The sequence below is a fragment of the Durio zibethinus genome, chromosome 26 (assembly GCF_047325235.1).
Source record: "Durio zibethinus cultivar Kanyao isolate XHJ-2024 chromosome 26, ASM4732523v1, whole genome shotgun sequence".
Taxonomy (NCBI): Eukaryota; Viridiplantae; Streptophyta; class Magnoliopsida; order Malvales; family Malvaceae; genus Durio; species Durio zibethinus.
In genome coordinates, this window is record NC_143187.1 from 14,258,894 (window position 1) to 14,286,871 (window position 27,978).

Here is a 27,978-nt window from a genome sequence, read left to right on the forward strand (position 1 = left end):
CTGCCCTGCGCCAGCACGGCAGAGGTTGGCAGTAAATAGTCGTCCTGAAATAGAAATAGGAAAAACAAAAACAAAAAAACAAAGAAAGAAGGAAAAAGGATACACGGAGTATTAGGAAGGCTAATTAAAAAAATAAATTATGATAATAGTTTATATATTTAATCAAATATAAATATAATTTTTTTGTAATTTATAAAAATATAAATTTTGTATTATTTTAATTTATTAGTTTTAATTTAATAATTAATTGATTAAACTTTTGTCATTAAAAATATTAACGTAATTATCGACTTGATAATACAATTTTAACTTAGTTAAAGTAACATTAATTTTATTGACGTGATAATGAATAAATAAAATTGGTTATCAAATTATATAAATAATTTACATACTATAAAAAAGTTAATTTTAATTTTAGGATTTTAATTTTAGAATTCTTAAACTTTAGAGATGAAGCTCAAAATTTTTTGAAAGAAATTAAAATATTTAAGAATTTTGGTTTAGAAAAATAAAATGTAAAAGAAAATATGTTGCAGTAAAAATAGAAAAACTAAACTTTTAAAATTTATTTTATTCAATATTTTTATTTTATTAAGTTAAAAATAGTAAACTAACAAAAAATAAGTTAAAATTTACAAAAAATATTGTATATTAATGTATCATTCAAAATAAGTTATTTCATCGAAATTCACCGAAATCACCTAAAACAAACAAAAACAAAAACAATTGATATTACCCACTATAAAGTTAAGTATAAAAATTACCTTTAAGTGGATCATTTTTTATCATAATTGGAGTATAATGACCAATATGATGATACTGAAACAAAATTAATAATAATGATTTCAATTATTTTAGTATAATTTATAAAAATTTTATCTTTATATGAGTTAAATTTGATAATATTAATCTAATTATTAATGCAATTAATTACCTTATATTAATTTTGCTGATATGATCTTTATCTTTTAGAAAATTATCTAAAAATTATAAAACAACCTAAAATTTTTTTAAAATATATAAAAATAAAAAATTCCAAAAAATAAAAAAATTATTTTGGCTGGATTTGTGAATTTAAAAAGAAAATTAATTTTTAAAATGTTTTAATGTTTTAAATTCATATTTCATGAAGTTTTTAAAAAGTCAGATTTTAATTTTTAAAAAATAAAAAATTTGAATTATTTAGAATTTTTCGTTTTACAAATATTAATTTTATTTTTTCAAATTTTAAAAAGAATAATATTTCTTGAATTTTTATAAAAATTAGATATCATTTTTTAAAAAAATAATTTTCAATTTCTAAAATTTTAAAAATATTTACCAATATTATTTTTCTTAAAAATAATATTTTTGAATTTTTAAATGAAATCGTAATTTTTTAAAAAATTTAAAAATTTGTAATTTTTAGGAAAATTTTAGCTTTTTTAAATATTAATTTAATATTTTAAAATAAAATTACTAAAAATTAAACTTAATATTTTATAATTTGATCAATTCTAAAAATTGAAAACTATTTTTAGAAAATTGAAAATTGATTTTTTAAAAATTAAAGAAATATTAGTTTGTAAAAAATTTAAATATTGAAAATTTTAAATTTAATATTTTTAAAATTAAGAAAAATATTAATAATTTACAAAATTTATTTTTTAAATTAAAATATTATTTTTCATAAAAAAAATTAAAGAAATATTATTTTCAAAAAATTAAAATATTTAAAAATTTTAATTTAATATTTTTATAAAATGCAAAAAGCCTAAACATCATATTTGTATTACATTTTTATCATTTTTAAAAATTGTTTAAAAATTTTATTTAAAATTTTTAAGACTTTAATTTACTGATTTAAAAAAAACTATTATGTCAATAAAGTTAAAAGAAAAATAATTGATCACATTAATAATTGGATCAATGTTATTAAATTTAACTAAAAATTAATTATTTACACATTTTGAAAATTGATTTCATTCATTCATACTACTAAATTAGCAAAATCAACACTATGGTGATAAAGTTAATGGAGGTTACCAAGGCCCACGATTACATAAACATTTTTAGCATTTTGGAAATTTGATGATTATACTAAAAATATACTAAAAATATATAAATTATATTTTTATAAATTATAATATGCTAAAAATATAAAATTAAAATAATATAAAATTTTATTTTTATAAATTATAATAAAAAATTAAACTTCAAATTTTGTGACAATACAAGGAATATTATCATAATTTAAACTAAAAAAAGTGAAAGAAGACACATTTTCAGATTGTAAGGAATAAAATCTGCAATCAAGCTTTTTTTAATGAATGTGTTGCAAAAGAAAAGGCAAGGCATGTGACGGGGAGGTGGGACCCGCATCCACCTAGCTCTTAATTTTGGCTCCGCTCCCTCTGTTTTCTTTTTTTGTTTGATTTTTGGATTTAAGGATTACGTGACAGAATAGAATCAAATCACAAAAAAACAAACAAAACAGCTAAAGAAATGGGATATTTTCTCTTTTCTGTTTCTCAAAAATTCAAAAGTCTCTCTCATCCCAACAAAAAACGCAAGTAATCATATTCCGGAAAAATAAATACAACACAATATAATTAACGAGGCTGGCAGAGGGTAGGTTGAGATTGACTGGCGTTAATTTCTAAAAAAAAAACTCCGTCTTACTTGCCCACTTATAATAATCTACAACTAGCACGCTTGTGTCTGCGAGTGTAGTTGAATAAGGAAATTGCAAAGTCAAGCCCGCCCAACCCCACCCATCTCCTCATTCCTATGGCAGTCCGTCGCCCATTCTGAATTCTGAATTCTGAATTGTAAAAGCCTTTTCATCACAAGAACAACTACAAATACAACAACATACAGCTGAGCAATTTGGCAATTACTTATTTACTGCTTTCCTTCGTCTGAGGAGAGGATAGCTTCAATCATCCAAAAAAAAAAAAAAGATATTGGGTCTCTCCAAATCTTGGCTTTGCGTTAATGGCGGATCTCAAGTCAGCATTTCTCAAAGTGTATTCCCAGCTCAAATCCGAGCTTCTTCAGGATCCTGCTTTCGAGTTTACTGATGATTCTCGTCAATGGGTTGAGCGGGTATTTCACTTGCATTTTTCATTTATACAAACCCCAACTCTCTGTCTTGCCGTAGTTTTTTTTTTTTTTTCTTTTTTCTTGACCATCCGATTTCCTTTACCCACTGCAGATGCTGGACTACAATGTGCCTGGAGGTAATTTAACTTATACTCTCTGACTCGTTAATTTTTTAAGCTTCTCCTGGCTTGGCTTTTAATACACTGCAACTTATTTGTTTTCTGTTTTCAGGGAAGCTGAATCGGGGACTTTCTGTAATTGACAGCTACCGCCTGTTGAAAGAAGGAAAAGAATTGACTGAAGATGAGATTTTCCTTGCAAGTGCTCTCGGTTGGTGTATTGAATGGGTATCCCTCTAAATCATTATGCCAATTCATGCTGCTTCTCATAATTTTTTCTTATTAACATACTTTTCCCGCTTCTGCTAGTTGTTATGCTGTTACACGGGATGACAATCTTGTGATTTTTCGCAATAAAAATTGCAGCTTCAGGCATATTTTCTTGTTCTCGATGACATCATGGATAACTCTCACACCCGGCGTGGCCAACCTTGTTGGTTTAGAGTACTCAAGGTTTGTACTTTTGTACCAAGTCTGACCCTTATTATATCATTTTTTTTTCTTTTTTTGTTTATATTTTTCCCTCAACAAGAATCAATTAACTTTGTATAAATTCCTTGTAGGTTGGTTTGATTGCTGTAAATGATGGCGTTCTACTTCGCAATCACATATGCAGGATTCTCAAAAATCACTTTCGTGGGAAACCTTTCTATGTAGATCTGCTGGATTTATTTAATGAGGTAATTAATTTGGATATATCTTAAAAACTCTTCTTTGAAAAACTGTCCTAAATATTGTTAGATATTTGCTTTAAACAGGTGGAGTTTCAAACAGCTTCAGGACAGATGATAGATCTGATTACTACACTTGAAGGAGAAAAAGATCTATCCAAATACTCATTGTCACAGTGAGTTAAGCTTTAGCAATTATTTGTTTCAAAAAACCATGATGAAATATATATGGTGATTAGATCACTTTGTTTGGTAGGAACTCAATGATACTTATTATTTGTTTCAAAAAACCATGATGAAATATATATGGTGATTAGATCACTTTGTTTGGTAAGAACTCAGTGATACTAAGTGGCAGTGATGGACCATCGAGAGTGATCAGATCACTGCCTCCCTGATTGTGATCTAATTCCCATATAAAAAGATGGAAACTTTAATCATCAAAGGGAAGTGATATGTAAAATTAGTTTATTTTACCCATTTAATATGTGAATTAAAAATTTAATGCATCTTAAAATTGTAATTATTTTATATTATAAATTTTTATATTTTAATTCATTATAACAAGTTTAAAATAATGTGTAATTTTTTTTACTTTTTTAATAATTTATATATAATATAATTTATTGTTTTTCTTTATTATGAATTTAATAAATTTGTTTTATTTTCTATTTCAAGTATTTTTTACATATTTACATTATAAAAATCAATTTACCTATCAATAAACATATTTATTAATTTAATAATTTAATTATATTTTATTACAAAATAAATAAATATTACAATATTTTACAAATTATTATCTTTAAACAACCTAAAATTATTAATTTGTGTAATTATTACAATAAGTATGATTATTTTTGTACTTTTAAACAAAATAATGTGTGATTTTTAATTCTTAAGAATTAATCATTGTTAACTAAACAAAGTGATATCAAATCATGAATGTTAAGATCACCTTGATAATAAAATCACCCTAGTAGTTATGTTATCAGGGTGATCCTGCAAAAGATATCAAATGCTACCTAAAAGTTGTAGAACTATTTATAAAAAATGCAAGTGATAACTAACTTCGTATCATATTGTAGTCCAAGGTGACAAATTATTCCAACATAAAAAATGGCATATGCTGCTTGGCATCAAATTTTGCAACCATAATGACAACTTTCGTTTCCATACTTTGCTTGATTTTTATTTCTGTCATTTCAACTCTTTCTAGTAGTAATTCTTATGTATCTTCTTATCTGTATATTGGTTAAAAATCTCTGCAGGCACCGCCGTATTGTTCAATACAAGACTGCCTATTATTCATTTCATCTCCCTGTGAGTCTCAACCTCCATTTCACTTGAAGCATGCTTAGTTGCTTACTGAATTATCAGCAATCCTTTTTTCTTCAGCCTTTTGTTAAAAGACATTATTACCATTATGATTCTATTGCTCTTGGGCTAGCTGCACACAAATTGTTGCAAAATTTGATAAAGCATATCATCTCCTCATTCCCTGCATCTACTTTTGAATATTCTTATGCGTGATTAGGTACATCAGAAGGTTAGTTGGATTGACTAGTTGCTTCTTTACTGGCTATATCTCTCAGATTTTCCATTTTGCTACTAATGTTTCTTTTATCTAGTTGGGCTGCTGCTACAGCTAATATTCTTTTATGAGGGTCCTTCCCTGAATATGTTTAATTATTGACATCAGAGTTTATTAGTTGTATGGGGTATTTGCTACTTATATTTTACCTAAATGAACCCAGGTTGCATGTGCACTGGTTATGTCGGGTGAGAATCTTGACAACCACGTCGATGTAAAGAACATTCTCGTTGATATGGGGATCTACTTTCAAGTACAGGTAATATTTGGCCAAGCGCATGATATTTTAGCTTCTGCAATTTTATTCTGCAAATAAAGAAGATAGGTAGAGTTGGCATCAGGTCGGGTTCAGGGCAGGTTTTGCTCGCCTCGAACCTGACCCGACTTTATGTGTTATCAAACCTGAACCCGATCCTACCCGATTTTTTTTTGTTTTTTCATACCCGAACCCGACCCCAACCCGATACTATATAAACTGTACCCGTCGTTATCCGAAATTAATAAAATATTATTTTTTAAATATAAATATTTAAAAATATCATTATATGTATAAATAAAAAATTAAATAATTAATTAAAAAATAATTTTTATATAATATCGGGTCGGGTTTGCTTAAAAATCCGAACTGGAACCCGACCCTGATTGTTTCATAAACTTACTCGACCCGAAACCTGAATTTCGAAAAAAAAAAAAACCGACCCCGTAGGGTTGGGTCGGAACCCGTCGGGGATGGGTCAAATTGCTGACCCTAAAGATATGTGACTACTGATAGTTAAATAAATTTAATATTTTAATTGTTTAAATATATCAGAACTTGCTTAAAGTTTTATTTTATATAGGGACTATAAATTTGTGATTTCAGTTGAATTCTTAATAAGTTTCATTTAAGAATTGCCCAGAATGGTTTGTCACTCCCAATATGTGCTCCAATGTTTCTTTCTTGGCTCAGGTGGAATTAATTTCTTTGATGCTTCTTCTTTTGTAGCCAGATCCTTTATGTTAATTATTTGATTTTTCTTTTCTGCAGGATGATTATTTGGATTGCTTTGGTGATCCTGAAACCATTGGTAAGGTGAGCACAGCATGATGGAACTAGAATTCTGTCTGTGAAGATTAAAAAGAACACGTCTATTTGTTTCATGCAAATTCTTACTCAAGCTTGTTGTAATCTCAGATTGGAACTGATATTGAAGATTTTAAGTGCTCTTGGTTGGTGGTCAAAGCATTGGAAATCTGCAACGAGGAGCAGAAGAATGTGTTATATGTAAGATTGGCACTGTTTTTATCAGTTGTGTAAAATTTGATATGGTTACTCATTGATGTAATGCTTTGCTTCCAGGAGAACTATGGGAAACCAGACCCTGTTAATGTTGCTGAAGTAAAGGCTCTATATGATGAGCTCAATCTCAAGGTTTGACATATTTCAGGATTTCTTGTTTAAATATAAAAAGAGAGCAGGACATGTTTCAGGGTTGATATTATGGTATTTCCCGGTTGTGCTTATTGTTTATCTTTGATGTGAATATGACAGGGTGTATTTGCGGAGTATGAAAGCAAGAGCTATGAGAAGCTGATAACCTCAATCGAAGCTCATCCTAGCAAAGCAGTGCAAGCAGTGTTGAAGTCTTTCTTGGCGAAGATTTACAAGAGGCAGAAATAGAGAGTATCCAGTTTCCAAAGACAGATACAGATGAAGGGGGGATGATGTCAAACATTCCCACTCTTGCATGCTCATTTTGTATTCTAGTTTTTATAATTGGCAGATAAACCAATCTTCTTGTAGTCTATTTCAACAAAAATTTGGTACTCCAGGATTTGGATTATTGGGATTTAATAAGTGGAGTTCATTCTTATCCAAAATATATATATATATATATATTTATATAAAAGGTCAATATACCATGTATGTAATCTGTTCAATACCTGGAGCTTATAGATGCGTGGTTAGATTATGTAGTTTGCAATTAGAATTTTCCATTTACAATACCGTGGAATTTTTATTATATGAAATATGAATGCATTGAATATATATATATATATATATATATTTATATGTATGTATATTTATGGACAGAGGGATGTAGGTAGCTTGGAGGAAAATGGGTAGACTAGCGTATTAGTTATGTTACTGCGTGGCTGGAGTTACAAATGAGTGAGTGAGGAGGGAAATATCGATGATAAAATAATGTGAAAATGATATAAAAAAAAAAAAGAATAAAAGTAATGCAATTTAAAATTTTAATAAAAATTATATATAAAATTAAGAAAGTAAAAAAAAAAATTTTATATTTATATGATAATATAAATTATAATATATAATTCTTATTAAAATATAACATAAATGTATAAATTTTTAAAGAATAACTTGCACGATATAAATATATGAATTTTCATATAAAAAAATTATGTCCAATCCCAACTGCAGAAAAAAAGGGGATGGTAATTTACTGTTACTTAAAAGTATTAAGAATTAGTTTAGTATTGCTGTTACATTTGAAAAAATTTAAATTAAAAAAAAGTCTAAAAAATATTTGGTATTATTGTAAAAATTTGCTGTTGAAATGTAAAAAAAAAAATTATAAATATAAGATAATAAAGTAATTTTTTATTAAGTATTTTTTATTTTAATTGAAAATTAAACTTTTAGACTAAAAAACTAAATTTCTTTTATAATTTAACATTATATTTGAATTCAAAAAAATTATTGATGTAAAAATTACTTTTTTTAGCAATGTTGGAAGAGCCTCAATCTCCCACTCACACACCTAACAAACGTACTGTTTAGTTACAAAAGCCCATAACTGGGATAGGCATAGGGCTACTACACTAGAACTAGGAGGACTCACGCAACTCAACGCCCAATGGAAACATTCAAAAATGGATTTCCATGTATGTATGCAGGGGGTAAAGTGTATTTGTGATCCTAGATCTTTTACTTAGATTTCACTTTAATTTTTAACTTTTAAATTGTTTCATAATAATTTCAAATTTTTAAAAATGATGTTAATATGGTATTTTAATCAAATTTTGCATAAAAATAAGAGAAAATTGCAACTTAAAATAATAAATCTAAAATTATTATTTTTTGCTATCATATTGAAATTATTTATTAGAAAATTAATAAGACTTTTAAAAATTTTTAAGAATGAAATAGAACTATCATTTTTCCCTTAATTTTCAAAATTCAAATTAAAATTAGAGAAAAAATGATTCTTTAGTTTCCTTCTTATTATTTTTAAAAATTTTATTTTATTTTTAATAAATATATTTTAGTATGATAGCAAAAGTAATAAGTTTGGGTCTAATAGGATTTTATTTCCTTTATTTATTCTTATTTATCAAAATTTATTTTCTCTATATTTATGAATTTTGATCAAAGAATATAAAATTAAATCCTATTATGAATAAAGGTAGAATTTATTTAAAAAAAAAAGAATGAAACATACCCAAATAATGTTTTAACAGTTAATTAAATAGAAATAATTAATAATTAATAATTTTAGAAAGTACTTTTTTTGTAAATTATTACTAGTATAATTTGAAACTCTCTAAAATTATGCTAACCTAACACAACAAACTTATTTACTACTATGAGGAAATATTTTATTAAAAATAATTCAATCAAGATTACTTAGCAAATGAGCATAATTCCCTAATTGTTTAAATTTAAAAATATAGTTAGAATGTAAATATTATTAATTAAGTCTTATAGTATATGCAAACTTTTTATATTTTTTTAAGAATAAATATCAATCACTTAAGAGTCAAAATTATTTGGGTATGTTTCATTTCTTTTTTTTTTTTTTTGGTTAAAAATAAATTGTAACTTTATTTTTAGCAGGATTTAATTTATATTTTTATAAAAATTTGTAAATATTAGGGAAATAAAATTTAATAAAATAAAATAAAAAAGAAATGGAATTAGGATAATGGATTCAGAATTATTTCTTTTTACTGTCATAACAAAATGTATTTATTAAAAAATAAAATTTTCATAATTATTATGAAAGAAAATAAAGCATAATTTTTGTCCCTAATTTTAAGTCTAATTTTTAAAATCAAGGAAAAATGATATTTTCATTTCCTTTTAAAAATATTTATAAATTTTATTTTTTTACCATTACATATCTTTAAACTGTTTGGGTATGTTTTATTTATTTTTTTGTTAAAATAATGTCTAACTTTATTTTTAATAGAATTTAATTTTATATTTTTATCAAAGTTTGTAAATATTAGAGAAATAAAATTTAATAAAATAAAATACAGAAAGAAAATAAAATCATGATAATGGATCTGTAATTCTTACTTTTTACTATCATACTAACATGTATTTATTAAAAAATAAAATTTTTATAATTATGGTGAAGCAAACTAAAATTCGATTTTACGTTTGATTTTAAGTTAAAATTTTAAAATCATAAAAAAATTATAATTTCATTTCGTTTTAACAAGTTTTATAAATTTTATTTCTTTTCTAATGAATACATTTTGGTATAATTGTAAAGAGCAATAATTCTAAATTTATTGCAATTATTGCTCTGATTTGTAATTTCCTTTTTATTTTTATATAGAGAGACAGTATTGATACCTTTTTAAAAAGATTTAGGTATATTATAAAACAGTTTAAATATTAAAAATCAAGATAAAATTTAAATACTTCTTTTGTCTCTTTTTTTTGTCCATCTTTTTTTTTTAAATATGTATCAAAATTATGTCCCTTTATTTAAAATTATTTTTTAATAAAATTTTTTAATTTTTGACATTAAATCATAAAATTTTAATTTTATAAAAAATTAATTTTAATATTAAATACATTAAAAGTCAAAGTTCTTTTTTTTTTTTTTTTTTTTTAAATTCGGTGGAAGTCAATATCATCCACACAATTTAGAACGGAGGAGGTAAAAAATTTAAGATTATAAATACAATTTAGCATGTGTGCATGTATTATTGTTTTTAATTTTTATATTTAGTAGTAGTAATTTATTTATTTATTTGCCAAAGTAGTAGTAATTGATTAGATTAATTGATTTATTTGTGAATGTGAATTTGTTTGTACATAACAACAAAACGCCAAAAAGTCAAAACTGAAACGCGCAATGGAAAGCGAATGCAACTTGAAATGTCTCCCTTTTTCTCTTTCTTCCTTCACTTCACAAAAAGAAAAGTCTCCCGTCTTTCCTCGTTTTGCTGTTAAAAATCAAAGATGATGTCCTCCTGCTCTTTCCGCTTTTGACATTGCTAATTGCATATCTTTGGAAAAGAAAATTTTCCCAAATTTAATCTGGGGTTTTTGTTTATTTATATTAAAGTAATTTGTTCTTGTAAAATTATTTCTGTCTGTGTTTCGATGGGTCTGGGTGAATTCTATTTCTTTGGCAATTGAATATATATATATACTTTCTAAAATAACAAGTTGTGTTTTTTCTTCCTCTTCTTCTTCTTCTTCTTCTTCTTCTTCTTCTTCTTCTTCTTCTTTTTGAAATTTGTAAATTGATATTGCTTGCAAAATTTTATTTCTAAAAAGTTGCTGATGCTTAATTTATATTTAAGTAAATCCTACAGGGCACTGCCTTAATTCTTTCTTATTAATAGTTAATAATGCGTTGAGTTTGATTGATTATTGCTATTTGTCGCACTAGTTTTTTTTTTTTTTTTTCGTTTGCGAGCTTTCTCGCTTTCTCCCAGAAATTGAAGAAATAGAAATACTGAGAAGAAAAGAAATACTAGTGGAAATTGAATGACGGCATTTCTGTCATTCTTCTTCCTTGGGTCTTCCAGTTTATACCAGTGACAGAGGCAGTGTTGATTGTAGATCGGTGGGTTCATCATAAAATTAAACATTATCAAGCCTACAGTTTGAACATTCTTTTTTAGGTTAGGATTGGATTGAGGTTCGTTCGTCTTTGATCCCATAAAGAAATCTGCGGAAAAACCAAAATGAAGCTCATTGTGGGCGTAATTGAAGCAAGAAACATACCAGCCATGGATTTAAACGGCTTCAGTGATCCATACGTCAGGCTTCAGCTAGGAAAACACAAGTACAGGACCAAAGTGGTGAAGAAGACGTTGAACCCAAGTTGGGGTGAGGAATTCAGTTTCAAGGTGGAGGATTTGAACGAGGAGCTTCTCATCTCTGTGCTGGACGAGGATAAGTACTTCAATGATGACTTTGTGGGCCACCTTAAACTCCCCGTTTCCCGGGTTTTTGATGCTCATAAAAAATCTCTTGGCACCGCTTGGTATTCCCTCCACCCTAGGAATAAGAAGTCCAAGAACAAGGATTGTGGTATGCTTTTCCTTTTTTATTTACATCTTTCCTTTCTCAGCATCGTTGCCATATCATGCCTCGTTTGCTGTCTGTCTTGTTGGCATCAATACTCGCCATCCCATTATCAAACTAAACTGGAATTCTTATGTTTTTCCCCTTTCTAAATGTCTCTTACTTGGAATATTCAACCGGGATTGCTGTTCTGTCTTACTATGATTCTAAATGGAAACCTTTTAGTCCCCCAAAAGAGCGTATCTAAGTAGTTGGGATCTAGGATTCAAAAATTCCATCACTGGTATGGGCTTTTCTGACTACAAGAATTTATCCATCTACTTTTCTTTCAACCTTCGCTGCAGGTGAAATACTTCTAAATATCTATTTTTCCCAAAACAATTCATTCATGGAGACTTGTAATGGTGATAATGCATCGACATTGAGGAAGCATGTGGACATGACTATTGAGGATCTTTCTAGGTCTTTTAGTGGTTCATCAAACTCCCCTTCTCCTCTGAGACAAGAAGATAATGTCTCTTCCAAGGAGGAGAAATCATCTGCGCAAAAATCCCTAGCAGGTCGAATTGCTCAAATGTTTAATAAAAATTTTGACACTGCTCCTACTACCTCCACTAGGGGCATTGATTTGATGGAGATACCTGAAACTTCAAGAGCTGATATTTCTGATGACAAGTCTGATGATCAGTCATCCTCTCTTTCTTTTGAGGAAGCAATGAAAGCATTGGACTCCAGAGATCAGGGAAGTGAAATTCCAATCAATTTATCTGGAGGAGTCCTTCTGGACCAATTATATGTGATCGCACCAACAGAGCTAAACTCTCTACTTTTTTCACCTGATTCAGGTTTTCCTAGGTCATTAACAGAGGTGCAGGGATTTACAGATCCACAATTTGGGCCTTGGAAATTTGAGAATGGTGGTGAGAGCTTAAAGAGAGTTTATTCTTACATCAGAGCTCCAACCAAATTAATTAAGGCAGTGAAGGCCATTGAAGAGCAAACGTATATAAAAGCTGATGGGAAAACTTTTGCTGTTCTAGCAGCTGTGAGCACTCCCGATGTTATGTATGGGAGCACCTTCAAAACTGAAGTGCTGTACTGCATTACTCCTGGTCCTCAGCTTCCGTCTGGGGAACAATCTTCACATTTGGTGATTTCATGGCGAATGAACTTCTTGCAGAGCACCATGATGAAAAGTATGATAGAAAATGGAGCCCGACAAGGTCTAAAGGAAAGCTTTGAGCAGTTCGCTTCTTTACTAGCTCAGACTATTAAGCCAGTTGATTCAAAGGATATTGGGTTGAACAAAGAACAACTTTTGGGATCATTGCAGGCTGAACCCCAGTCGGATTGGAAGTTGGCAGTCCAGTACTTTGCTAATTTTACTCTGGCTTCCACAGTTTTTATGAGCTTCTATGTAATAGTCCATATCTGGCTAGCTGCACCTAGTACAATTCAAGGACTAGAGTTTGTTGGGCTTGACTTGCCTGATTCTATTGGTGAATTCATTGTGTGTGGTGTTTTGGTTCTTCAAGGCGAAAGAGTGCTGCAGTTAATATCACGCTTCATGCAGGCTAGAGCGCAAAAAGGTAATATTCACATCTAATAACTACTCTTCTCAGTTAGTGAGAAGAGTTGCCATGTCTTGTTTCTTGTGTTTTGGCCTTTGATTTCCTTTAACTTTTGTCTCTCCACCAATAGGGAGTGATCATGGAGTTAAAGCACAAGGGGATGGATGGTTACTAACGGTTGCCTTGATTGAGGGATGTAATTTAGCAGCTGTAGATTCAAGTGGGTTCTGTGATCCATATGTGGTGTTCACTTGCAATGGGAAAATTAGAACCAGCTCAATCAAGTTCCAGAAATCTGGCCCCCAGTGGAATGGTGAATTCAATATTGTTCGTTGTCTATGTCTGACTTCAGTGTGCATGTTTGCACTAGCATACTCTTCAATAATGAGTCACAGAATCCTACAGTTTCTATAGATTCCCTTCAAAAGTTTTTTGTAAAATTTATCTAAATCTTAATTTAATCAAGTGTTTAAATAAACTCTATTGCTCTTTGCAGAAATATTTGAATTTGACGCAATGAAAGAGCCTCCTTCCGTACTGGATGTAGAAGTTTTTGATTTTGATGGGCCTTTTGATGAAGCTACATCTTTGGGACATGCTGAGGTTAACTTTGTAAAATCTAATATATCAGATCTAGCTGACGTGTGGGTTCCTCTGCAAGGTAAGTTGGCTCAGGCATGTCAATCTAAACTGCACTTGAGAATTTTCTTGGACAATACAAGAGGTGGAAATGTAGTTAAGGAGTACTTAAGTAAGATGGAAAAAGAAGTTGGGAAGAAGGTAAATAGATAGCTATTCTTCTTTTTTCTTTTCACATTGGTTACAAATAAAATATTATTGTCCATTCTTGATATTTACTTACAAGCAAATGATATATTTGCAGATAAATGTGAGGTCTCCTCAAACAAATTCAGCCTTTCAGAAACTCTTTGGGCTTCCACCAGAGGAATTTCTCATCAATGACTTTACCTGTCACTTGAAACGGAAAATGCCTCTGCAGGTTCTGTTTGTTGGGTTATATAATCTTTTGTAAAGCTCACTTACTTTTTGATGTTTACTCTTGAGTAATTAATAATTTAATATACTCTATTTGTCCCTTTTTGTTAATCTGCAGTTGCATCCATGCAGGGTCGCCTGTTTCTCTCACCAAGAATAATTGGGTTTCATGCCAATTTATTTGGGCACAAGACAACATTCTTCTTCCTTTGGGAAGACATCGAAGACATTCAAGTTTTAACTCCTACTCTGTCATCAATGGGCAGTCCAATCGTTGTTATGACTCTCCGTCTAGCAAGAGGGATGGATGCTAGACATGGTGCGAAGACACAAGATGAGGAAGGCCGGCTGAAGTTCCATTTCCAGTCTTTTGTATCTTTCAATGTAGCTCATCGGTAAAGAGCCAATCTATCTTATGTGACTTTTGGTTTTTATAATTTTGTTTAATGTTGAAAGCATGTCTAACCCAAGCTTTTTTCGCAATTTCTAGAAATGAATGCTAACATTATAACTTCCATTATGTTGTTCCATGTGGCAATTATAAGTGTGATGGCCAGAACATTTGGGCCGGGAATTTTCTTTACAAGTGGCAAATGGACTTGCTTTTAAAATACATTGGACAACTTCTGTACTTCAAGCCCTTTTGCTCTTGCACCTGTAATCTAACGTACTATCCTTTTCTAATAATCAAATAAGAATCTCTCTACTTCATAAATCCTGCTTTAGTTGTACTCTGAGAAATAATTAAGAATCATGTTTTGGTATCATGCCTCTTTTACTTTTGCTGAATTTTTTCCTGTGTCTAAAATCTATTGTCTAAGATGCTTGCTTGGTTGTATATCAACTGTTGTTCTCAGGCAATCAAATGATGAAACTAGTCCCAAGTATTATGAATTTATTATGATAAAAATGAGTGTAGGTAAAATCTGTGTTGTGTAAGTTTCTGAAAGTAAAAGTGTCAAAAAAGGGGAAAGATTGGTAAAATGTCATATGATGACTTTCAAACTTTTTGTTGACTAGGACAATCATGGCTCTGTGGAAAGCCAGATCCTTGAGCCCAGAGCAGAAAGTGCAAATAGTTGAAGAAGAGTCCGAGTCCAAAAGCCTCCAAACTGAAGAGAGTGGATCCTTCTTAGGCCTTGAGGATGTCAGTATGTCTGAGGTTTATTCAGGTGCTCTTCCTGTTCCTGTAAGTCCTCTCTCTCTCTCTCTGAGTCTATGGAACTATTTTTTTGCAGCATGCATCCTGTTAGGAACATTTTTGCTTCCCATGTTTTGTTGATGTACTGCAAGTCCTTTCATTTAAGGTTATCTTTAGGGATTCTTCTCATGGAAATGTAGTATATGTATGTATTGATGGTAATTGGCTAATTGCTTTATGGGTGATTCAGACTAGTTTCTTCATGGAATTATTCAGTGGTGGTGAATTGGACCGTAAAGCTATGGAGAGAGCTGGTTGTCTTAACTATTCTTGCAGTCCATGGGATTCAGAAAGGGCTGATGTGTATGAGAGGCAAATATATTACAGATTCGATAAGCGTGTGTCCCGTTATAGAGGAGAGGTGACTAGTACTCAGCAGAAATCCCCACTTTCTGAGAAAAATGGTTGGCTTATTGAAGAAGTTATGACTCTCCATGGTGTTCCACTTGGGGACTATTTCAATGTATGAATGCCACCAAGAACTTTTTCTTAATTGTATCTTTGGGTCTGATGCTTAAGCTTGCTTTTGGCTTGATTATATAAATTATTCTACTTCTTCCTCATTATTGACCACTTTGAAACTTTTAATTGTTTACAGCTTCACCTTAGATACCAAATTGAGGATTTACCCTCAAGAGCAAAGGGATGTCAGGTGCGAGTATTTTTTGGAATTGCATGGTTGAAAAGCACAAGGCATCAGAAAAGGATTGCCAAAAACATCCTCTTAAATCTAGAAGATCGATTGAAGGTGATATTAGGTGTGGTTGAGAAGGAATTTATTGCAAGATAGTGCATGACTGGCATTACTGATATTATACACCTGATTGGCAGATGATCTTCAATATCATCTTCAGAAAGTTACTGCATTCTTCGGTTGGTTTTCTTTATTGCTTGTTATGTTTGCAGATTTGAGACCTATCCAAATTTGCATTATAGCTGTGATCTGCATGAGTATCTCAATCAAAACCAATCCCAAATTTTGCTTGACAGCGAATGTGAAAATTGCTGGTGGATTACTTGGTTTTAACTTGCTTTTCGGAACCTAGCATAGTTTGCTTATTCAGTTTGATGCTTGTAAGACCGAAGCCCCTGATTGAAGCAGACCTACCAAAGTTACAGTGTCTTGGAAAATATGGTCTGTTACAGCTCCTTTTACCATTTCTGGTTGAAGATATAATATTCTTTTTTGCTCTTTTCAAGAATATCAAACTGTATTTTTGAGACAGACTATTGTTTTTTATTTTGAATGGAATTGGCAAGAGAAACTTTTGTTTCTTGACAAACTGCTGTAATCATAATTTAAATCATATTTGTAGTGTATATTAATTCGTCAAAAAAACTAGTGTTGAGATGATGGTGGATGCAGCGGTTCTTATAAAGATTAAAGAATGTAGGCGTTGTGGGATTGTTCGATGGTTGGTTGGCGGGGGAATAGGAGTAAACATGGATGGCATTGGCCAATTGAGTGATACTAACACACTTGTCTCGTGTCTCCGGTCCATGTATAGTCCCACACTTGAAAAGAACAAGAGGTTTTTATACATTATAAAAATTTGACATTTAATTAACAGATTTTAATTCATATATATTTAATTTTCATATTGATTTGATAATTTTAATTCAATCATAAATTTTGGTTATTTTTTGTTATTAAAGTGTTGACATTGTCATTGATTTGATGATATTATATTGACCTGCTAACATGAAAATTTGGATCGAAAACAGTTGTTAAATTATGTAAATTTTATACAAAATTTACATTTAATCATTTTAGTATAAAAATATTTAAAATTTTTATAAATATTTTATTTTTTAAAAAATATTAAATTTATTTTTTTAATATTTTAATGATTTTAAGATTATTTTTTAAAAAGTTTTTATATTTGTTTAAAATTTAACATTTTTATTTAATCAAAATATTTAATTTTATTAATTTTATTTGAATTTTTATAAAATTCTTTTTATTTTAATGTTTGGAAAATTTTTTTATAATAATTTATGTTTTAAAAAAGTTATAAATTTTAAAAAAATTTATATATTTTTATCTTATTCAAGTGAAAAATAAATTGAAATTAGAAAATCTTTATGTTTTGTTATTTTTTTGTTTTATCTAGATTTTTATGCTCTTATTTCAAATATACTAAATGACCAAATTCTAAAGAATCGTTTTTTTATTATCGTTTATTTATTTTCATTTAAATATTAAAAAATATAAAAAATTTCTAAAAACCTAAAAAATAAAAAATATAGAAAATTTTATAAAATTATAAAATGTTAAAAAAATTAAATATTTTTTATTCAATAAAAAGTTAAAATATAAAAACATAAAAATTCAAAAAATAATTTTTATTTAAAAAATTAAAATATTAAAAAATTAAATATAATATTTTAAAAAAATTAGAAACTTTCTAAAAAATTTAAAATATTGAAAATTTTTAGAAAATATCTAAATTTTTAAATAATAAAAAATTAAAAAATACAAAACTTTTAGAATAAAATTAGAATATTAAAACATTAAAAAAATAAATTTAAAATTTTTAAATAACTAAAAATTTTTTAAAAAATTCAAAAAACTTTTTATATTGAAAGATTAAATTTTAAATTTTATGTAAATATATGAATTAAATTTTAAATTTTATGTAAATATAAAAATTATTTGTAAAATTTAAAAATTGATTTTATATATAAACTTATCACCTCAACAAGTAATTAAATCAAGATTATATTATCATTTGCAACAATAAAAAATTTAAAAATTAATGATTGGATTAAAATTATCAAATTAAAATAACAAAACGACTAAATTTGTATAAATTTAAAAAATAAAATTCAAATATTTGCATAGTTTAGAATTTCCTGGATTTGAACAAAATTAATTATTGAATCGTAGAAAACAAGAAAGAAAGAAACACATTGACAGGGTTGGATTAGTAGCAGTGGTAGATCCGTAATACCTTCCCTGGCATTGTGCCTGCCTGGACACTGAATCTTTTTGACGTTGGTTTGGCCTTTGGATGGAAACGGAATTGGGCTTAGGTTGATGATGCTGACAAAGAGTCAAGATTTCTTTGCCCCTCAGCCTCCTCTCCTCAAGCCTTCTCTCCGTCACTCCCTCAGCGCTCTATGCCTAGTGTCATATAAACCCTACGGGCTAACCAAGGTCTGTCACTATCTGCTGTTATTCAACCTCTGCCTAACCTCTTTTCTTCAATCTTTCATATATTTAGTTGTAGATTGAATCAATTCTGTTGGAAGACTTTCTGGGTATCTTTTATGTATTCAACTTTTTCAACCTATGCTATACGAACTTAGCTGCTACACCTTATCAATATGACTGGTCGGAGAAAGATTGGCTTTGGGATTCCTATCCATTTTCTGGAAAATCCCAACTCCTTTTTACAAATTCTTATTCCACCCATTTCTGTCCCCAACCCAAGTGAATCTGGCTTGGATTATTTTTGTTATCCAAAAGTTTTTTTTTTTTAACTGAAATTTCTTGTCCCCATATGTTCTATGGTATTGTTACAATACCCCAATATTTATAGGGTTTTTAATTCAAGGGTTGCAGTTGCGGTGCATGCATGAGGCAGAAGATTACTGCAAAATTTGAAGTCCTGAAATTTGCTGCTGCTGAGTGGTGACATAAGAATATTAATAATTAGCTATTAAATGAACAGGCTTTGATTTTTTTTTCCTTCGGGTAATATCATTAATAAAAAAAAAATGTATGGGAGAGGTGGTCTAGATAGATTCAAAAAGGCTCAATCGTTGGAACCCTTCTCAGTCTCCCTAAATTCTGCCCCCCAAACCATACCCAAAGTTGTGCAAGTTCAACAACATTCACATTCTCAAAATGCAGTTGCTCAGCTTCAGCAGGAGGAGCACACTCAGTCTCAGCCAGCCACCCAGCTTGGGGGAGGTCAATCAACCTGGCAGCCTCCTGATTGGGCCATTGAGCCTCGCCCTGGTGTCTATTATCTTAAAGTTCTGAAGGAAGGACAGGTGCTTGATCACATTAATCTTGATAGACGCAGGCACATCTTTGGCAGGCAATATCATGCTTGTGATTTTGTGCTTGATCATCAGTCTGTTTCACGTCAGCATGCTGCTGTCATTCCTCACAAGAATGGCAGGTCACTTCTATTTTTCTTGCTTTTTTATTTTCTTTGTCTCTTTCTTTACTTATATTCAAATCTCACTATTATTTTCTCTACTCACTGCCACTCTATGAGTAGCAGTAGAAGAAAGTAAGGAAATAAAAACAGTTATTATTACTGACAGTCTACAATGTACAGAATGATTTTGAAAACTTCTTGATTCTACTACTACACTGAGTTTACTAGTTGACATGTAAAATTGCAGTTGATTCTGTTCCAGTTATTGCTTTGGATGTGTAGTCATTGCTAGACAACATAAGTTTATTTCTATTACTCAATAAATCAAATGTTCGCTTTCATTTTTGCATATAGTTTTGATTTCTGAAGCTCTCCAACCATATGTAAAGTGTTATTCACCAGCTTTTGTAATCTCAACAGCATATATGTCATCGATTTGGGATCGGCGCATGGAACATTTGTTGCAAATGAACGTTTGATGAAAGATGCACCTGTTGAGCTTGAAGTAGGGCAATCTTTGCGTTTTGCAGCATCAACGAGAACTTATATCTTAAGGAAGAATAATGCAGCTCTATTTCCTCATCCTCCACCTCCCACTGGGATAAATTTACCCCCAGTGCCTGATCCTTCTGATGAAGAAGCTGTTGTAGCTTATAATACACTCATAAATCGTTATATTCTGAGCAAATCTGACCTGCTGCAGAAATCCGATGTGTCTACCGTCTCATTAGCTGTAAGAGAAGACAGCACAGAGCCAGATAGGGCCACTAAAAGAATGAGGAAAGTAAAAGTGACCTTCAAGGATCAAGCTGGGGGAGAGCTGGTTGAAGTTGTTGGAATTTCAGATGGTGCAGATGTAGAGACAGAACCTGGGCCTGTAGGTGTGAAGGAAGGAAGTCTTGTTGGAAAATATGAATCTCTTGTACAGACAACTGTAATTCCTAAAGGTAAGAATCCATCATCCGTAATGGAAGACAATGTCTTTCAGAAAGGTGTGACTGATAAACTGCAAGAAGTCTTGAATAAGGTTAAAAAAGCTCCAAAAGATGGCATTTATGATGATCTTTATGGAGAATCTTTATCTGACAAAGTGGGCTCATCCTGGGCGTATGCTTCTGTTAGTTCTGCTGGTAGACAAGGCTTTCCTTCTCCTACAAATGATGATATTACAGGAAAGGCTATTGGTGTCTCAAGTGGAAGACCTGGAAGTAACTCTGCCTCGTATGATGAAAGTGAAGATGATTTATTTGGTGAGTGATAGAATGAAGCTGAAATGCTCTTGCAAATTGAATCATTCTCTCACTTTGGGTTTGACAAAGTGACTGAAAAAATAAGTTCTCTCTGGACATAGCTAGCTATTATTTCCTCTGAAGTTGGAGAAATTTTGTTGTAATTTATTAGCAAATGTTTTCTTTGTACAGTGAACTGTCAACCTGAGATTGGGGGTTTTAAAGCCCATGTTGTCCTTGGAAGAATTAGTTTATAGCAAAATTTTAATCTTAGTACGTGGCTCAATTGGTTTTTTTAATCAACTGTTCTTTTACTTGCAAGTAGGGGGTTCAAGCTGTTGCCTGCACATGATAGGCATAGCCGTTGTTTAGAATGTTTGTGTTATTCTCTTTTTCTGCATTCTTGATTTTTATCTGTTATGGGTTTTACAGTCTTGCATATCTGTTTTTAATGATGAAATGTTTGCCGTCTTTTTCAAAGAAAAATGTCTTATGCTACACTTTTTTTCCTACATTTTTGGTTTTGCTGCTTCTCTTTTCACTTTTCTTATGGCCTTGTGATTTGTGGTTGGTAATTGTTTCTCATTTTTGATGTGTTCGGCCGACAGAGGGGATCTTTAGGTCTTTTTTCATGGGCTGGCAAAAGTATGAATTCTTTTTTTTTTTTTTTTTTTTTGGGATAAGGATGTAGGTATGCACTTCCTTATATAGCTCTTTCATTTTTAATGATTATTGTTTTTGTTCTTAAGCATAAGACCGGTTGGAAATGTTGGAGTGATGAGATGGGAGGCAAAAGTGAATCATGAAATTTTAAGTGCCATCATCCTTGGTCTGTTTGCGGGACAAATTCAACAAGAAATCAAGTTTAATGCATTAAATGGGTGATTGAATCTATATGGTTGTATTTTTGTAAGTGTTGAAGGTATTTAGTGATAAAAAAGGTATTGTGGTCTTTTTTCTCTATTAAAGATTGTCGACAGATAATTAGCGGTATTTCAAACACTTGAGTAGATTTGACATGTCAGGTTGGCCTGACATGTTCAATGTCATATCAATTTGATCAGGTCATTGTTGGCCCTTATTAGTTCCTTACTTCTCACCTATAAATATGGACATCAAGATATTATTATTTTAGGTTTTATCTTGTCTAAAACCTTTTACATTTCTCTCGTTTTGATCTCCCAAAATTTGGTCTTTGACTTGCGCGTAGGAATGCAAAAGCAGGGAACACTTCCTATTTTTTCGTTTAATCATTTTCTTCTCTTTCTTGTCCTTTTAGGAATACTTTCAGGTTGAAGCTCAACACAAACATTTGGCATGCCAGATAGGGGTTTTTCCATTCATCAATCAACTTTAGAGTTATGCCATTTAGGAAAATAGCTTTGGAGGAAAGAGAGATAGCCATCGTAGCTAGAACGAAAATGCATAATAGCTAACACATGGATTAAGCTACTCCGAAACAAGCTGGTCTAACCATGGAGTAATTCTAGGCTCTAACTGAGTAGATACAAGCCCTTAAGCAAATTTTGCAAACTATAACCCCACCCTAGACTTTAAAAGTGTTCGATTTAGTCACATTTGGGCGACAAGTTGTAGAAAGGCAACCAAGCTATGAAGAGGTTGAAGCTTCTTCTGCTTCTAAAGAAGAAGAGTATGATGTTCTGACCACTTGCCATTACCTTAGCCATAACTTAACACATGTTATGACCTAAAAATCAAAACAAACCAACCAAGAAGCCCAGCCGAATAGATATTTGAAAGCTTAGATGTAAGCCATAGAGAAAAAACTGAAAGGCAATAAGGTAGCTTTCGAGGACAAGCTCAAGTTCTTAGAGACCTTACCCTTCACTGAAGAAATCGATAGAGTTATGCCTCCGAAAGGATTCAAAATGTCAACCTTGAAAACTTATAATGGTACATTTGACCCCTTTGACCACTTGGAGCTTTATAAAACTAATATGATGATGTAGGGTGCAAATGGGGCTCTAATGTGTAAGGGTTTGGCTACTACCTTCAAAGGTGTAACTCGGTCTAGATATAGCAACCTAAAGTTGAGGTTGACCGTGACATTTAAAGAACTTATCCACTATTTCCTGTGCTGATTTGTAAATAGTCAAAGAACAAAGAAAACAACCTTAAGCCTATGTCAGTTCATCAAGGCATAAATGAATCTTTGAAAGATTATGTTATGTGTTTTAATACGAAAGCTCTACGCATGAAAAATTTGGAGCAAACAACCGTTGTAGTCACCAAAACAAATGGATTCAATGATAAAGAGTACCACTTCAAGCCAAACCTATCTTTAGAGCCACTCAAGACGTTGGCCAATGTCTTGCTCATGGTCGAAAAATATATAAATGTTAAAGCTACAATAAGAAATAACTGAGGTAATAGAGCCTCATTCTCTCTCTTTGATGATCGAGGTGAGAGAGGCTCATTCTTTTTTTTTCGATCATAAAAAAAGTAAAGATTTCTATGATTATTCCCTAAGATGGATACGACATAGAGCTAGAATACTAAGTAGAGAAAGAAACCACATTGTATTGAATACCTCTTGAAAAAGAATTTTGATGCAAATTGAAAGAAATTCAGAGTTCAGATGGTCAAAGCCACTGAGTAAAATATAAATAGGGATTCGACTAAAAGATGTGCCTTCTATAGAGATATAGGCCGCAACACCGAAGACTGCATCGACCTAAAAAATGAGATTGAAGTTTTAATTAGAAGAGGTTAGCTAGAAAGGTGTATAGATTGATGAAGGTAGGGCTAGAATAGGCCAGACTATTGAAAGGATAAAAAAAAACCCATAAAGGACAAAGAAGGCAGGCTAGAGGAAAATGAAAGAGGAGATGTTCAGAGGGATAAGTAAAAACAGGAGGAAGGTTGAGCTACTGATAATAGAATAATTATCAGGATAATCAATGTGATCATTGGGGGAAGCTCTACTTTGGCCAAAAGGAAATTTAATTAAGGTATGGTCATGGCTATCAATTTCTCAATAAAGAAATAAAAAGATTGGAAGAACAAATTAATCTCATTTAGTTTGAAGGACTTGAAAGAGATTCAATACACCTACAATGATGCTATAGTGATCACTACCATGGTGTCCAATTGCGTGGTCAAAAAAATCTTATTCAATAATGGAAGCTCAACTGACATTTTGTATCATGCCACCATAAAAAAGATGGGAATTAGGGAATATTGGCAGTAACCAATCACCATAACTCTAATAAGATATAGAAATGAGTAGGTATAAGTTAAAGAGACTTTTAAACTACCAATATTTTTGGAGACAAAATTGATGACAGTCATGTCGGTCATAAAATTTATGATCGTAGATGTCTCATCTGCTTATAATATGATATTAAGCTAAAATAGCCTGTCTGTTTTATGACTCATAGGCTTAGCTTTTCATATGAAAATAAAGTTTTCAATGCTTCATGGGTTGGAGAGGTAAGGGAAGACCAGTCTACGGTATGGTAATGTTATGTTACAAAAATGAAAAAAAAAGATTGAAAAGTAGATTGGTAGTTCAGCTGAGGCCGAAAAGGTTAAAAAAGAGAAGCAAGCAACAAAAACTAAAGAGAAGTAGGAAAACAAGAGTAAGCACCCACAATAATAGAAAATTGACTCGACAGAAATGTCTTTTAAATTGCTCTAAGTTTTTAAACTCCACTCCAACAAATGATACACTTAACAAATTTTGCAATTTTTGAATAGATCTTGAAAGTGATCGAGCTCCTAAGTTGACATGAATATTTACATGTTAATGGGATCGCACAAACACGCCGACCAAAAGAAAAATTGAAACGAAATATACATACATTTTCTTTTTCAATTTTTCATTTTGATAATTTATCAATAATATACTGTAACATTACGATTTGTCTTCGTAGGAAGCGGTCCCAACCTAACTAAACAACAAGAAATAATTGATCAAAGATATAAGACAGATAAGAACCGACTTGAACTAGTAGAAGACTTTGTGTCTATAACATTTTGGGAGAAAACCCTTGAAAAATATATGCAGATTGGGCTTAAAATTGAATATAAAGAGCAGTTAATTCAACTTTTAAGCAATAATATCGATCTATTTCTTAGACATCGTTTGACATGCCTGGTATTGATATTAAGGTAATGGTCCATAGGTTGCACACCAACTTGGACATGAAACTAGTTTAACAAAAGAAGTGGACCTTTACCCCTGAAAGAAAAATGGTTATTGAAGAAGAGGTCAGCAAGCTACTATAAGTAGGCTTCATTAAGGAAGTCTACTACCCTAAATGGATAGCCAATGTGGTTATGGTCAAGAAATATAACAAAAAATGAAGGATATGCATTGATTTTACCAACTTTAATAAGGCATGCCCAAAATATAGTTTTCTTTTTCCTAGCATAGATTAGCTGGTGGACAATAATGCCGAGCACGACCTCCTCAATTTTATGATGCTTACTCTGACTATAATCAAATTAAAATGTTAAAGGGAGATGAAGAAAAAATGGTTTTCATTACTAAAAAAAGCATCTATTATAACAATGTAATGCCATTTGGCTTGAAAAATGCTAAAATAACTTACCATAGACTGGTTAACAAGGTTTTCAAAAATCAAATTGGCCGAAACATAGACGTAGATGATCTGATAGTAAAAAGCAAGAGCCTAATCGAGCACTTGAAAGACCTTGAAGAAACCTTTGACACCTTGAAAAAGTATAACATGATGTTTAACTCGAGTAAGTGCACTTTTAATGTCATATCAGATAAATTTCTAGGCTATATGATTGACAAAAAAAGAATAGAGGTGAACCCAGAGAAAGTTCAGGCAATTTAGATATGAAAGTATCGACCTCGGTGAAAGATGTACAGAGGTTAATTGAGAGAATAGTTGCTCTGAATAGATTTATTTCCAAGTCGATAGAGTGATGGTTGCCATCTTTCAAGATCTTAAGAAACACTCTGACTTCATAAGGACCTCTCATTGTCAAAAAGTATTTGATAAGCTTAAAGAGTTTCTGGCCTCTCTACCTATCATTTTCAAATCAAGGCCTGACGAGACATTGTATCTGTATTTGGCCACTACCCACTAGACCATTAGCTTGATTTTGATTTAAAAAAAAAATTAAGGCAGATGTCGATCTACTTTATGAGCAAGGTGTTAACGGGATTGGAGGTAAACTACACCAAGATAGAAAAATTAGCCCACATGGTTGTCACATCAGTTAAAAAACTCATACCATACTTTCATGCTCACATGATTCATGCATTAACCGATCAACCACATAGGCAAGTTTTACAGAAACCAGAGCTATCATAAAAACTAATCAAATTGGTAGTAGAGCTTTATAAATTTGACCTATATATACTTCCTAGGTCAGCTCTAAAATCTCAAGTACTAGTAGACTTCACAGTAGAGTTTATGTTGGCTTATTTTGACGAACAACCTGAGAAGAATGAAAAAGTTAAAGAAGTGAAGATATGGAAACTTTTTGTTAATGGATCAGCTACTGGCCACAGTAGTGGGACTGACTTTATCCTAATCAATTTGAAAAGCCTACAATATCAATACAGCTTGAAATTCAGATTTAAAGCATCTAACAATGAGACTGAGTATGAAGTATTGATAGCTAGCCTAAGACTATCAGCCAAGCTAAATGTCAAGTATATAACTATAGAAAATGATTTTCAATTAATGGTCAATCAGATAAATGATGAGTTTAGAGCTAAAAAAAAAAGAATCCAAAAATACTTAGACAAAACACTAGCTTTTGTCGTTGTTTTACATAAAGCCGAGGTGAGAAAAATATTAAGGTAAAAGAATTCGCTAGTAGATTCCTTGTCCAAATTGGCCGCAAAGATGATAACGAAAAATTTGAGCCATGTCATGATAAAAGAATTGACATAGAAGAGCGCTAAAAAAAAGTTGGTTGAATAAATTGAGAAAAAAAAACTTGGATGACCTCGATCAAGGCATACCTAACCACATGAAAATTACCTAAAGATAAGGTCCAAGCTAAGGCTTTTGTGAGGAAGGCTTCTCAATACACTATGACTAATGAAAAGTTATATAGAGGATTTTTAGCCTACTTTACCTGAGAGGCATGGATGACAAAAAAACAAACTATGTCTTTAGGGAAATTCATGAAGGGATATGTGAAAACCACTTCGGACCTCGGCCACTAACTTATAAGGTACTTTGGCAATGGTACTATTGTCCTACAATCAGAAAAGATGCAATCGACCTAATAAAAAGTTGTGACAAATGCCAAAGATTTATCTACGTGCAATATCTTTCATCAACCAAGCTTACTAGCATTATTAGGCTTTAGGCCTTTTTGTAATGGGAGATGGATGTCTTTGGGTGATTTACTTTGGTTAAAGGGCAAAAGAGATTTGTTTAGGTAGCAATAAACTATTTCACAAAATGACTTGAAGCTGAGGCCCTAGCTACTACAATGGAGGCCCAAGTTGAAAATTTTGTATGAAAAAATATAGTCTAGAAGTGTGACTTACTTCGGTCCATAGTAATGGACAATAACAAACAATTTAAAAATTTGAGGTTCAAAGAATGGTGTTTGAACCTCTATATTAATTTAATATTCATGTTAGTTGTCTAACCTTAATCCAATAGACAAGAAGAGGCCATAAATAAGACAATATTAGCAACCTTGAAAAAGAGGTTGAACGTGGCTAAGGGCAAGTGGGTCGACGAGCTCTCTGGGTATTGTGGGCCTTGAAAACAACCACAAAAGGTCTCCATAAGAGAAATCCTTTTCCATTTAGCATATGAAACAAAAGCTGTGGTGCTCGTTGAGATTGACCTCTTGAGCTTGAGAGTCAAACTAGGGTTAGAGGAAAGAAATAAAAAGGCCCTAAGTTGTCGGCCTACATTTACTTGAAGAATAGAGAAACATGGCCCTAACCTGAATAGCAACTTACCAGTAGAAGGTATCCAACTATTACAATAAAAGAGTCTGACGTAAGAACATTAAGAAGAATGACCTAGTACTTAGAAAGATTAAGGCCTCAGGAGTTTTTAGCCTAGGTGACAAGTTAGTCCTGACTTGAAAAGAGCCCTATATAGTTAATGAGGTCGTTCATGATACATCTTATAAGTTACAAG

General features: G+C 31.1%; 3 protein-coding genes across 9 annotated transcripts; all 3 read left to right on the top strand.

Annotated features, from left to right (window-relative positions):
• The first annotated feature begins 2,602 nt into the window (after positions 1 to 2,602).
• Positions 2,603 to 7,357, top strand: LOC111275296 (farnesyl pyrophosphate synthase 1). 2 transcript variants are annotated; one of them, XM_022860542.2, is made up of 12 exons: positions 2,603 to 3,087; positions 3,197 to 3,221; positions 3,316 to 3,431; positions 3,570 to 3,656; positions 3,767 to 3,883; positions 3,962 to 4,050; positions 5,146 to 5,197; positions 5,632 to 5,727; positions 6,496 to 6,540; positions 6,643 to 6,732; positions 6,808 to 6,879; positions 7,000 to 7,357. In XM_022860542.2, the coding sequence occupies exons 1-12, from the start codon at positions 2,977 to 2,979 to the stop codon at positions 7,126 to 7,128; spliced, it is 1,029 nt and encodes a 342-aa protein (XP_022716277.2). In that variant the 5' UTR covers positions 2,603 to 2,976; the 3' UTR covers positions 7,129 to 7,357. The 2 variants fall into 2 exon arrangements, with proteins under 2 accessions (XP_022716277.2, XP_022716278.2); XM_022860543.2 differs by lacking the exons at positions 2,603 to 3,087; positions 3,197 to 3,221 and having other exon boundaries at positions 3,317 to 3,431; positions 3,513 to 3,656.
• Positions 7,358 to 10,615: 3,258 nt separating this feature from the next.
• Positions 10,616 to 16,799, top strand: LOC111275297 (C2 calcium/lipid-binding and GRAM domain containing protein). Of its 3 annotated transcripts, XM_022860544.2 has the most exons (9): positions 10,616 to 11,754; positions 12,093 to 13,337; positions 13,450 to 13,632; positions 13,816 to 14,099; positions 14,203 to 14,319; positions 14,448 to 14,710; positions 15,336 to 15,504; positions 15,707 to 15,979; positions 16,115 to 16,799. In XM_022860544.2, the coding sequence occupies exons 1-9, from the start codon at positions 11,406 to 11,408 to the stop codon at positions 16,304 to 16,306; spliced, it is 3,075 nt and encodes a 1,024-aa protein (XP_022716279.2). In that variant the 5' UTR covers positions 10,616 to 11,405; the 3' UTR covers positions 16,307 to 16,799. The 3 variants fall into 3 exon arrangements, with proteins under 3 accessions (XP_022716279.2, XP_022716280.2, XP_089611172.1); XM_022860545.2 differs by lacking the exon at positions 13,450 to 13,632; XM_089755046.1 differs by lacking the exons at positions 15,336 to 15,504; positions 15,707 to 15,979; positions 16,115 to 16,799 and adding an exon at positions 14,861 to 15,058.
• A 1,596-nt stretch (positions 16,800 to 18,395) lies between these two features.
• Positions 18,396 to 21,146, top strand: LOC111275298 (protein phosphatase 1 regulatory inhibitor subunit PPP1R8 homolog). Of its 4 annotated transcripts, none has more exons than XM_089755764.1 (3): positions 18,396 to 18,676; positions 19,062 to 19,649; positions 20,052 to 21,146. In XM_089755764.1, the coding sequence occupies exons 2-3, from the start codon at positions 19,240 to 19,242 to the stop codon at positions 20,887 to 20,889; spliced, it is 1,248 nt and encodes a 415-aa protein (XP_089611890.1). In that variant the 5' UTR covers positions 18,396 to 18,676; positions 19,062 to 19,239; the 3' UTR covers positions 20,890 to 21,146. The 4 variants fall into 4 exon arrangements, with proteins under 4 accessions (XP_089611890.1, XP_022716282.2, XP_022716283.2 ...); XM_022860547.2 differs by having other exon boundaries at positions 19,077 to 19,649; XM_022860548.2 differs by having other exon boundaries at positions 19,085 to 19,649.
• The last annotated feature ends 6,832 nt before the right edge of the window (positions 21,147 to 27,978 follow it).

Coding starts and splice junctions, on each gene's coding strand:
- LOC111275296 (XM_022860542.2), top strand. CDS start 2,977: ATGGCGGATCTCAAGTCAGCATTTCTCAAAGTGTATTCCCAGCTCAAA. Junction 4,051..5,145: donor TCCAAATACTCATTGTCACA/GTGAGTTAAGCT, acceptor AAATCTCTGCAG/GCACCGCCGTATTGTTCAAT. Junction 5,728..6,495: donor GGATCTACTTTCAAGTACAG/GTAATATTTGGC, acceptor TCTTTTCTGCAG/GATGATTATTTGGATTGCTT.
- LOC111275297 (XM_022860544.2), top strand. CDS start 11,406: ATGAAGCTCATTGTGGGCGTAATTGAAGCAAGAAACATACCAGCCATG. Junction 11,755..12,092: donor GTCCAAGAACAAGGATTGTG/GTATGCTTTTCC, acceptor CCTTCGCTGCAG/GTGAAATACTTCTAAATATC. Junction 13,633..13,815: donor ATCTGGCCCCCAGTGGAATG/GTGAATTCAATA, acceptor TGCTCTTTGCAG/AAATATTTGAATTTGACGCA.
- LOC111275298 (XM_089755763.1), top strand. CDS start 19,240: ATGTATGGGAGAGGTGGTCTAGATAGATTCAAAAAGGCTCAATCGTTG. Junction 19,650..20,051: donor ATTCCTCACAAGAATGGCAG/GTCACTTCTATT, acceptor TAATCTCAACAG/CATATATGTCATCGATTTGG.